Here is a 12906-nt window from a genome sequence, read left to right on the forward strand (position 1 = left end):
CCCCCCCCCCCCCCGATTTAAATGGATTTTTCTGCTTTTCTTCCTTTTATCCCAATTTCAACCCATTTTTTATGTCTGGAAGATAAACCCTGAAAAAATTACCAGAATTTTTTTTTTAAAATAAAAAAAATGAAAATGCAGAACACTAGGTATGTTGTACCCCTTTGCACTGAAGGCCTGCGCACAAGTTAGAATAATTGCTTGCAGCTTGAACCACTGGAGCCATGAATGACGCACATAATTATAGCCTTAAAATGGAGGCAGGAAGAAAGGGCAGAGTTGCCCTGAGGCTCCCTTAGTTCCTTCAACATGAATTGTGACTCCATGAGAGACAGGATGCAAGGCAGGATGTGGAACAGCCACATAAAATGCATCTCCACGAATACGCTACAAAATGGGTGAGTAACCTTTTCTTCTTCTTTAAGCATTTGCAAGACCACTTGGTAGAGTGCTTGAAAGTCAGCTTAGAAAGGAATCATAGAACAGCTTTCCCCAAACCTGCAGCTGCCCTGGAGGCAAGGATCATGGTGCAAGGCCTGACAAAAGTATTAGTCAAAAAACCAAATCTGCTGGGCTGTAAATGTCTATTATAAAACACGTCTCGTGTCAAAATTTTCACTACTATCTAACAATATGATAGTCATTATAAACTAAAATTGTACTTTTATGCATTTATTATTTGACTATCCTTATCAACAGCCATATTACAATTAAAACTAGATTTCTCTTTGCCACTAAAATAAGTTACCATGGTTACCATACAGGTTCAACATGATGGGAGTAGGAGCGTGGTAGAGCTACCGAAAATGACTGCTAGCTATACACTCAGTTATTTCTGATAGTTTAAATTTTGCTTTTCATGTGTTTAATGGGTTTCATTGCTAAAGTTTTTTTCTTCTTCATTCCTGGTCTTAAAGAAAAAGAAACTGTACTTGTTGAATTAGAATGGTGGGTATATTTCATAGATTTCACAGACATTCGGGCTGGAAGGGACCCCAGAGGATCACCGAGTCCAGTCCCCTGCCCCAGGAAGCTGTTATTCCCCTCAGATGGAACAGTGATACAAGACACCAATGCCATATCATTTTAAATGCATTTCATATACTGCAAACAGTTCCATTTTTATCACGGAAAGGTACATTTTTCTATCAAATATACATGAATATTATGCATTCACATGCTATAGTGGCATGCAAGTGTCTAGATATTATTCCATATTCCTAACATTTTCAGTTCCTGTCACTGATGTATCAGTATAATTTATGATGCATCAACATCATGATTGCAGCCTTCCCACAATAAAATTGAAAAAAATTCTAACAAGATGCTTCAAATACTCTTTTAATAGCTTGGTTAGCATCAAATAGGTAGCCTTTCCCACTTCACCAATCCAAAACTATAATACTTCATAACTTACCAGATTCTCTCTTTCAATCCTCTGCTGTTCCTTTTGCCTGTTGAGGGCACTGTGGTATAACTTAGGAGGTGGGAGAGTAGACTTCTTCAGTGTGGCACTTTTGCTCCTTGGCTTTGTAGACTGTCTGGACAGTTCTTTTAAGAGCCTTTGGTTTTCCCGATCAATTTGCCTTACTTCCTCATTTGTGAAAGAGTAATTTTTTCTTGATCCTTTAGATGGCGGATCAATGACCATCTTTTGCTGCTCTTTCTTCTCCAAGTGTAGAAAAGCTTAAAAATGTGAAAGAAAAAGCGGTCAGATGAAAACAGTAAATAAAAAAGTTATTTTTCTACATTTCTCTGGTTTATTTTAGACAGAAATACAAAGTTGAATTTCTGAACATGGGTGCCTGAATATCAGCGGTGCCAGCCACCATCAACCCACTGACTTTAACAGAAGTTGCCTGGCCCCTGAAAAATCAGGCCACCTATTTAGCTTGAACACTTTTGGAAGCAAGACTTCCACAAATACTGGAGAACTGTGTTTGACAGGTGTTGAGCATCTGCAATGCCCAATTGTCATGGGGTTGAGAAGTGCCAAGCACCTACATCTGAAGCTCAGGCCCCATAAAGTCACCTCAGCCTTTAAAAGGATCATCAGTATGCAGGCACACATACAGAGTACATGCTGTAAATACTTTCATAGAACTATCTATTATTTAGAAAGGGAACAGTAGAATTTGTTATGGACAAAAACTGACACTTTGCAAAGCTGTCTCCTCTGATTGATCAGCTCACCCTCCTGATCAGTATAAGCCAGGGGCCATGCAGCAAGAGTTTACTAATTGGTGCCTTTACAATTATGCTCCCTCACACAGCCAGCCTTACAGGTGGTGATGTGAACAACCACCCAGGGCACTGAAATCAGGAGGGCACCACACACACGATAAGGGGAAGGGGAGGAGGAAAACAAACAAACAAACAAAAACAAAAAAGATTGGGCTTCAAAAGGTGTCTCAAGTTGGGCACCCCAAAATTAGGCCATGCAAAAACAAAAACAAAAAAACCCCCAAACCAAAAAGCCACTAATCATTTTTAAAAAACCTGGCCTAAATGCTTCTGCTCCGATCCTAACATGGTTCACTGGTTCCTGCAGATTTCCTGTGGGAACTAGTGAACTTTACCAGCCAGAAGGATCTCCTAATAAGTTGAGGACCAAACTTTGGCAACAGGAACTTCAAGTTAGTTCGTATCAACAGAGATAACTACCAATATAGTATGCAAGTCACCATATCAAACTACTGAAAAAGCAAGTAAGCATAAAACAGATTTAAAAAGTGTAAACCCTGAAAAGCATCTTTACAATTTAGCAAGTCATTTCTAAAAGAACACAAAGGCAGTTATTTACCAAAGCCATTCAGTGATACAGACCTGTGATGTGATTTACCTGGATAAACCTACAGGGGACAAGACAAAAAGGAAAAACACAGAAGATAACTAAAACCACAGAGCTTACATAGAAACACAAAACTGCACTGTCCGCTCCCAGCACAACTGCATCAAGTATATTCCTGTGAAAAGAACAAAGTCTACCTGGAAGTTACTTGAATAAGTTTGAAAGAGAAAATTATATCACGCACAACAAACATAATTGCTAACTTAATTACCAAGAAACAGCTGAAGACAACAGATTTCATCTTTTGCTCCCCATGCCCTACAGCCATACTACCCAATATCCTTTAAGTCAAGGAAGCCCTGTATTTGGATGGAAGGTAAGAGATAAAAACAAGTTGTTGCACAAAGACCCATTCAATCTAAGCCCCTATTATGGTACTTAGGGCACTAAGTGGCTGGTGCAAATCTCTCAACAGAGACATAAAACCAAAAAGGTGTCAGTGGAGATGCCAACACAGCTTTCATAGAAGAAAGACGTGCCATCACTAATATTCTGGCCAAATCCCACTCTCGGAATTACATTGTGAATAATTAAATTCCATTTATAATTTCAATGAAAACACAGTATTCCTCACTTCCTGATTTAACTGGTTGTGTAACTTGACTATGTATTGTTAATGTGTTTGTCACAATTCATCCCCATCCCACACGTGGCTGTTCTTCCATCCTCCAGGTATACAATTAGTAGACTTGACAAAGCATTTAAAGATCTTTAGCTATAAATGCACAACAATATTTATCATCTCCCTTGATAAGTCTCTTTACCACTTGCACTTGTTAGAAGTTATCAGCATATAGCAGTGAAAAGAACAAGGAAGATACAGAGGCAAATACCTGTCTCATGGTTTCAGTACTGGTCTGAAAATTCTTTTAGGAATGCCCAGAGAGATCCAAGAAGCTTCTCAACTATTTTATATGCAAGTGCCAAACAAAGGGCTATTAAGAAAAAAGACCTCTCACTAGAAGTGTAGTAAAACAGTGGAATATGTTGCCTAGAGAGGTTGTGGAATCTCCTTCCTTGGAGTTAAGACCCAGCTAGACAAAGCCTTGATTGGGATGATCTAGTTGGAGATGGTCCTGCTTTCAAGCAGGTGGTTGGATTAGATGACCTTGAGGTTACTTCCAACCCTAATATTCTATGATTTTAAAAGGCTTGCTATATTTCCCTATAGTTATTTCAGAGGTTTTTTTATGCAACAGTAGTGTGCAGCTTCTGGAGCACTAAGCTGCACTGACACCTCATCAGGAAGCCAAGACATCTAATGTGAATTCTATTCACAATGAATAGATAATAGGGAATGAATTTATGTAGAATTAAATGTGAATTCTACATCAGTTCATATGGACTGTACCTGGTTGTACTCTTCCTTATGAGTTTTTCAATGAAACATGATGTACACAAACATTTTACTAAGCAAAGTGTATTTTCTTACCTTTTAGTTTCTTTCTCTCTCTCTCCCCATTCATCATTTGTTAATTTTTCATGCCCTTTTACATACCGCTTCCTCAGCTGTCACCCTTTCCCAGTCCCTCTTTTCATTCTATTCATATCAGTGCCTTGACTACCTTTATTACCTCACCAGAAGGAATGGAATGGTTACCGTAAAGACAAAAGATAGATGCTCTTGTCCGTTCTCCCAGGCGCCTGGCAGTTTTATCATCATCATTATTATTATTACTGCTCGTATTTGTTTTGCCTTAGTGTAGAAATTGAACTTACTTCTGCCAGCACCACTGTGGTGGCTCTTGAGGGTATAGGGTTACTGACAATAGCACAGCACATGTATGAACATGAGAGAAACAGCTAGTTGCTGAAGGGGAAAAACTGGTTAAGTTTCCAAGGAAAGCTCTGCCATGGAATACCACTCAGCGCTACTTCACTGGTAAGCCAGTAGGGTGTCAGAACTGCCATCCACTACACCTTGATACCTAACTGGGCCATACAAGATCTTTGAGTTTTGCACTAGGATTCAGAGCTGTGCTGCAAGCAGGCAAGACTTCCTAAGGGTGATCACCAGGGATCCTGCTTTGCCCTAAAAATCACAAATTCTCTGATAAAACCCCCAAAATCCATGATTAAAATGAAAGGCCCCATCACTCCCCCCACCCCCAGCCTCCCTGGCCCTGCTGGTGCTCCTCACTCCTCTTCCCCACAGCCCCCTGGCCCTGCTCATACCCCTCACTCCACCCACAGCCCTGCCAGAGGGGCCCCCAGATGTCAGGGCTATGGGGCCAGGGACCCGGGTCCACAGCTCCTGCCCCCAACAGAAGGCAGCAACTGCTGCAGTGGAACATGGAGCATAGCCCCTCTTCCCCTCTCCGCCCTCTTGCTGCTGGCTCGGGCAGGGGGAGAAGCTGGCTCCCCACCACTGCGTGCAGTCCTAGGGGTCAGGGGGAACCTGTACCCCCCAGATCTGCACGCAGGGCAGGCATGGGCTGCTTGCTGCAGGCTCAGGCTTCCCGCCTTGCTGCCCTCCCTTGTGGCCTCTGCTACTCAGTGGGTGTGACCCAGCACTGCAGGGCAGAGTGAGGCTAGGCAGGAAAGCTGCTTGCTGTTGCAAGCTCTTCACTGCCTTGGCTACACATCCCCTGTGCATGGCACAGCAAGGGCCACAACCCTGCACTGTCACCCCCGCTGCTGCTGTATGCACAGGGGATGTGTCAGGGTAGTGCAGAGCTAGTAGAGGCAAGTGGCTTTTCTACGTGGCCCCGCTCTGCCCTGCAGGACTGGGTCACACCCATTGGGCAACAGAGGCCCCAAAGGATGGCAGCAGGACAGAAGCCTGAGCTGGCAGCGGGCAGCTCATGCTTAGCCCCACCCCACACAGATCTGGGGGGCACAGGTCCCCCTGCTCCCTGGGAGTGCATGCAGTGGCAGGGAGACAGTTCCCCCCTTCCCCTCCACCTGGATGAGCTGCCCATGGTCCCATCCTGCTCCCCACCATGGCCCTTCAGGCACACATTGCAGCCCCGGGCCCCAAGCCCTATGTACCCCCCAGCTGGCCAGCAGCCCCAGCCCTGTCTAACTCCCTCCCTCCCTATGAGGGCCTCAGTTGTGTCCCCCCCCTCCCCCGACTTACCCGCAGGAGCTGCTCTCCAGGCTGCCTGGGGCCAAGTGCATGTAACATGCATGTGGTACCCCCTGCCTGACCACCATCCTCCCGCTCCCTCCCAGCCCCCTGCAGTCTGGAACTCTGCCAGCCTGCAGAGAGCTCTTTGCAAAACTGCAAAATCCGTAGGTTTTTCTGCTAAAATGAAAAATTGGTGTTTTCCTCTGGTAAAGGGGGAAATCCATGTTTTTCTCCATTTTCCTATGGGAAACCTGGATCCCTGGTGATCACTCTTCCAAAAGAGCTTAGCTGCTCAGTTTGCTTCTCATTAGAGGTGCATCGATAAAGGTTTTTTTGGCCGACACTGATGGCCAGTTATTAACCAGCCATATCAGCTGACACTGATCCAATTGCCAATATGCAGCCCTGCAGTTTGGAAAGCAGCATCTGGCTGGTAAGACTGTTGCGGGGGAAGGGACAGGGGAAGGGAAGGAGCATGTGGGGGGACAGATCAAGGCCCCCATGGTGAGGGAGGGAGTGGGGCTGGGGCAGGCGCTGCCCAGTTAGAGCAGGGCAGGGCGCAGGAAGGAGATGCAGGCAGCTTGTCTGGGGGACCGGGGGCTCCTGCTGCTGCGTGCACCCCTGGGGGAGGCATGGGGGCATGTGCCCCCCAGATCAGTGCACAAAGCGAGGGCAGGCTGCATACTGTCGGCTCGGGGGCTATGGGCTGGGCTACAGCCACCCCAAAATTCACCGTAGCACACTCCAGCAGCCTCGGCATCTCCTGTATTCAATGTCTCCACACTTCAAAATGGCAGTGAGGGTGCTTTAACTACAGCTCACCAAGCTTCAGTTAAAGCGCCCCACCATCATTTTGAAGCATGGGATGCTGAATACACGAGACATTTCAGCCACTTTATTTAGAGCACCTCCCAAGATCTGCTCTAATTAAAGCATCTCCCCCACCACATGTAAAGATGCCCTTATAGACTAACTGGTTCAAATGCACAGCATTTGGTAGGCAACAACCTACTTCATCAGGTACTATTTGAGGAGAAACCAGAGGCAGCCTAGAAATAACAACCCTCTTCCGTTCACTTCCCTCCCTGAACTTCAGCTACAGAGACCGACAGCAAGAATACTGCAAACGGTCAGGGCGGGGTACCAAATTAAAACATTTAACGCTTGTCCACATACAGAAATTATGCCAAAAGCAATTTAGTTAAAGTGGCACATCTTTACTTGTAGTTCATGCCTACAAACATTTTAAATTTAGTACTCACATGAAGAATAGAGCTCTTTACACTCTCCTCTCCTGAATTAGAACAATAATAACTAAATACAGCTTTGAGATGACTTTTAGAATGGAAATATTTTTAGAAGTGTATAAGAGTTAAATGACTTAAAATACAAATTATTCTTTTTCTGAAATTTAGGTATAACCAGTTTAGTTTCTGAAAAAGGAACAGTACCTGCATACAAAAAGTCACACAGAAAGTACCTCTAATGTTCATGTGTAGGTAAAGCAGTAAAGGGTATATTTTTGGTAATAAAAGCCTTCTACAAAGCAGGGCTTCCATGGAGAGAATGCTTGTACTTTTGAGCCATTAACAGATTATGAAAGTAATAATTCAGCAATTCTTAAAAATTCAAATGATCTTGCAGAATAAAAAAAAAATCTTACAAACTTATATAAAATACAAGTGATAATTAATGAGTCAAATGAATTAGAACGAGATAAGGTTAATTAAGTTGTCTGAATCATGGCAAGGCTGAAATTTAAAGCATACAGGTATCACTACATCAGTTACTCCAACCATACCAGGAAAGTCCATTGCATTGTATCAGTGCTTTTGCCTCAGGATTTGCCTGGTATTCTCTTTTATGCTGCTCTATCACATTTATGGAGACATATTTAAAAATATTTCAAGAATGACACATTCCTCCAATGAGTTTCTCTTCTCAGTCTAAACTCCTACATCTCATAATACACCAACCAGACTTATTTTCTAGATTTTTTTTAAACATGACAGTGGACATTTTTAAAAACAGATTTTCTGGAAATCTGTTATTTCATATTCTCCCCTTCCCTCATAAATTTGCACATGAACAAAAAACCTTGCATCTTAAAAATATTTTCTGCTGTTTTTTCATTCCCCTTTTGGAATGGTAACAGAAATCCTAGCCATGAAAAAACGTTAACCAAAATACCAAACGTTCTGTAGATTTTTATGCACTTTACACGTCTTCTTTTTAAAATGCTAGGCAAGATTCTAAAGTGTCATTCATCTCTTGGATGCTGACCATGCTGGCACAGCAGCTCTGACAGCTAGGCAAGAAGCCCTGCAGGCTGCATCTCTAGATGAGTTATCCAGCCGGAGATGCTCCACAAGCCAGATGTTTGAAACCTCTTGTCTATACAGATCAAGAATTGCTGAAAGTCACAGCAAACTTGGTATATACTATAAATCATACACTAACATAGCTACATTGCCTATAAGGAAAAAAAAAAATCAAACTCACTAGATGACCTAGTTGCAAACAGACACAGTATAGATGCAGCTATGCCAATAGAAAATGGTTTTCCCACCTCAGCTGATGTATTTTAGGGAAGTGTATACTGGAATGCCAGCCTACATCAGCCTTCTCTAGGCAGCTCTATCAGCCTACACTGAGCCTGAAACTGAAGCTAGACATAACATCATTACATTAGTCCCTCCAATCCCACAATCCAGCCTAAATAAGGAGTGCTCTTCACCTTAGAAGACTGACAGGATAAGGGACAAGAGATAGAAATAAATAAAATGTCAGTCTGAAGAATCATAGAAAGTTAGGGTTGGAAGGGACCTCAGGAGGTCATCTAATCCAACTCAGTGTTTAAAGCAGGACCAGCCCCAACTAGATCATCTCAGTCAAGGCTTTGTCTAGCCAGGTCTTAAAAACCTCCAAGGATGGAGCTTCCACCACCTCTCTGGGTAACCTGTTCCAGTGTTTTACTACCCTCCTAGTGAGAAAATTCTTCCTAATATCTAACCTAAACTCCCCTTGCTGCAAGTTGAGACTGTTGCTCCTTCTGCTGTCATCTGCCACCACTGAGAACAGTCTAGCTCCATCCTCTTTTGAACAGCCTTCAGGTAGTTAAAGGCTACTATTAGATCCCCTAAGTCTTCTCTTCTCTTCTCTAGACCAAATAAGTCCAGTTCCCTCAGACTCTCCTCAGAAGCCATGTACCCCAGCCCCTGAACCATTTTTGTTGCCCTCCACTGGACTCTCTCCAATTTGGCCACATCCTTTCTGTAGCGGGGGCCCAAAACTGACCACAATACTCCAGATGTGGCCTCACCAGTGCTGAATAGAGGAGAATAATCACTTCCCTTGACCTGCTGGCAACACACCTACTAATGCAGCTCAGTATGTCATTAGCCTTCTTGGCAACTAGGGTACACTGCTGGCTCATTTTTAGCTTGTTGTCCACTGTAACTCCAGGTCCTTTTTTGCAGAGCTTCGCCCAGTCAGTCAGTCCCCAGCCTGTAGCAGTACATGGGATTGCTCCATCCTAAGTGCAGGACTTTGAACTTGTCCTTGCTGAACCTCATGAAATTCCTTTTGGCCCAATCCTCCAATTTGTCTAGGTCACTCTGAATCCTAGCCCTACCTCCACTGTATCTACTTCTCCCCCCCAGCTTAGCACCATCTGCAAACTTGCTGAAAGTGCACTCTGTGCCATCTTCCAGGTCATGGATGAAGATATTGAACCAAACCAGCCCCAGGACCAACCCTGGGGCACTTCTTCTGATACCAGCTGCCTACTCTCTGAGCCTGATGCTCCAGCCAGTATTCTATCCACCTTACAGTCCATTCATCCAGCCCATACTTCCTTAGCTTGCCTGTGAGAATGTCATGGGAGACTGTATCAGAAACCTTGCTAAAGACGAAAGATTAGATCTTACGATAATAAGCTAACTTTTTATTTAGTGTAAGCCAACTGCATGAGCCTCCATGAGATGGATATTACCTTTTGCCATTAGGCTAAGGTTTGTAAAGGTTTTTCGACTTCCAACTACATGCTAGGGGTAATGAGCTCATGGGGATCCCCATGGGCTGGATGACAACTCTTCAGGCTACAGGTTGAGTACTGCTACAATTCTGAAAGACAGTCATGACCAGATATATTTGTAACCTCTCTTGTACCAGAATGTTATAAAAACAGTCTTTTTTAAAGTGTCATCAGTAAGATTTAATTAACATTGTACTAAAAAGCAGCTCTTGATATTTTGAAGATATTCCAATCCTGTCTCTAATGGTACACCTTGCTCCCATTAAACTGATAAAAAGCATTTTTAGGCTTAGACATTTCATCTGTTCCTTCAGAAACATTAAGTTTTCCCATGAATTCATTCTATACAAACTAAAAATAACTGAGTTACAAAATTACAGTAGTTTCTGTATTCCCAAAGCAGTTTTTGAAAGTTCAATGTCCTGTCTGCTTTAAGATTCAAAGTACCTAAAATAATTAATACTTCTTATGTTTGCAAATATAACTGCTTTAAACTGAAGGCATTTAGGAGTCGTGTTTGCAAATTAGCACTTCTAAATGACAGCTCTATAAAAATTCCACTTTTCGCTACTCAACTTTTATTACTTAAAGATCTGAAAAACAGTTGATTTTGGTTTTTTGTGAAAATAACTTTTTGCCCTACATACAGCATTTCATCCCAAAACACACTTTCATCAAGTTTTAATTCCCCGAGTTTAGCAGGTAAGGAATCCTCCCAGACTTACCAGCTATCAAATGAGTCATTTCCCTTCAAATAATGAATACACGTGCACAACACTATACATCTATCCTAATCAAAATGGTATTAAAGGAGGATAAAGTTGAAGCATTGTGGGTTAGGATACATGGAAGTGAAGGGGCAATGGACTTGGTGGTGGGGGTCTGCTACAGACCACCACATCAAGAGGAAGAGCTAGACTTGGAATTCCCGAGGCAACTCTCAGATGCCGTACAGCCTAAGAATGGGGTTGTCATGGGGGGACCTAAACTACCTTGACATCTGCTGGAAGGAGCAGTCAGCCAAATCCAACCGTTCATGTGGGTTCTTAACCTGTGTACAGGACCTTCACCTAATGCAGGAGGTATACTGCCCCACTAGGGGGAATGCCTTACTGGACTTGGTGTTGGCTATGGGGGATGACCTGGTGGGGAAGCTGCAGATTCATGTTCACTTTGGGGTCAATGACCATCAATCAATTGAATTCACCATATGGCAAAACTGGGTAAGATAACTAGTAGGGTGGAAATGTTTGACTTTAGGAAAGCCAACTTCAGTGGACTCGGGAGTTTAGTCAATGATGCACTTCAAGATAGGGGTATCAGCGAGATAGGAGTCCAGGAAGGGTGGTCATTCCTAAAGGAAGTGATCCTTTGGGAACAGAGGGAGACAATCCCAGCGCGAGGGAAAAGGGGGGAAGGGGCCAAAAATCTGTTGGGAGTACTGCGTCCAGTTTTAGGCACTGTACTTTAAGAACGATGTGGATAGCCTCAAGAGGGTCCAGAGGAGGACCACTCATATGGTTAAGTGTTTACAGGCCAAGCCCTATGAGGAGAGACTAAGGGACCTGGACCTCTTCAGCCTCCGCAAGAGAAGGCTGAGGTGATCTTGTGGTTGCCTACAAATTCATTAGCAGTGGGGAGCACAGCAAGGGATTGGAGATGCTCTGTTCACCACCCTTGGGGTAACAAGGAACAATGGTCACAAACTGACAGAGAGCAGATTTAGGCTAGACATCATAGAATCAATGAGTCGGAAGGGACCTAGACATATCATCTCGTCTGACCCCCTGCCATGGGCAGGAAGGAGCACTGGGGGTGGCAGGGGTCATAAGACCCCAGCCAGGTGCCTATCCAGTCTCCTCTTGAAGATCTCCAGGGAAGGTGAGAGCACCACCTCTTTGGGAAGCCTATTCCAGGCTCTGGCTACCCTTATTAGGAAGAACTACTTCACTGTATCTAACCTAAACCTATCCTCCCTCAGCTTGTGGCCATTGTTCCTGGTGATCCCAAGGGGGGCCCTGGTGAACAGACTTTCCCCGAGTCCCTGCTGGTGGCCCCTGATAAGGTTGTAGGCAGCCACAAGATCCCCCCCTCAGTCTCCTCTTGCAAAGACTGAAGAGATTCAGGTCCCTCAGCCTCTCCTCATAGGGTTGCCCACGGAGGCCCTCAACCATATGAGTGGCCCTCCTCTGGACCCTCTCATGAAAAACTTCTTCATGGTGACGGTGGCCAAAACTTGGAATGGGCTGCCAAGGGAGATGGTACTCTCCCCTACCTTGAGGGTCTTTAAGAGAAGGCTGGATAGGCATCTGGCTGGGATCGTCTGACCCCAGCACTCTTTCCTGCCCAGGCAGGGGTTTGGACTCAATCTGTTGAAGTCCAATCCGACCCAGGCATCTACGAACATAATACTTTCAATTATGTAGCAGTACCCTGTGCTAATATGATGGATGCTCCAGTGAATGCATGGAGCTTCTCCACCACGAAAGAGCTGCTAGAGCATACGGCAGCGGTCTCCAACCTTTTTATGTCGGAGATCACTTTCGGAATTTTTGAAAGGAACCCAAGATCTACCCTGCGCTCCCCCCAACCCAGCAGGTAAGTCTGTGGGGAGGGAAGGGGGGTGCAGATTGAGGCAGAGGGAGAAAACATTATTTGGGGGCACATCTCCCCAGCAGGTAAGTCTGTAAGGGAAGGGGTGGAGGGAGTGGGGCAGGTCAAGGCCCCAGCCCTAGCCCCACTCCCTCTCTCACCACTGGGGCCTTGATCTGCTCTCCCCACCCCAACAGCAGTGAGCGAGGCTGGAGCAGGGGCAGGGTGGGACAGAGCCATGAGCAGCTCACCCGGGGGGAGGGTATGGGGGGACCAGGCAACCTGGGAGGGCATGGGGGGTGGGTGGGAACTGCATGCCCCAGGAATTGCGTGGGGTGGGGCACACTGGGCTGCAGC

General features: G+C 44.7%; 1 protein-coding gene across 1 annotated transcript in view; it reads right to left on the minus strand.

Annotated features, from left to right (window-relative positions):
- The window catches only part of CFAP97 (cilia and flagella associated protein 97), a 40050-nt gene that overhangs the window by 8640 nt on the left and 18504 nt on the right, over positions 1-12906 (minus strand). Inside the window, exon 4 of the mRNA XM_019521915.1 lies at positions 1418-1686. Within this exon, the coding sequence (XP_019377460.1) occupies positions 1418-1686 (269 nt within the window). The remainder of the gene's footprint in view (positions 1-1417; positions 1687-12906) is intronic.

Source organism: Gavialis gangeticus, unplaced genomic scaffold (genome assembly GCF_001723915.1).
Source record: "Gavialis gangeticus isolate Ggan-Ray unplaced genomic scaffold, GavGan_comp1, whole genome shotgun sequence".
Lineage (NCBI taxonomy): Eukaryota > Metazoa > Chordata > Crocodylia > Gavialidae > Gavialis > Gavialis gangeticus.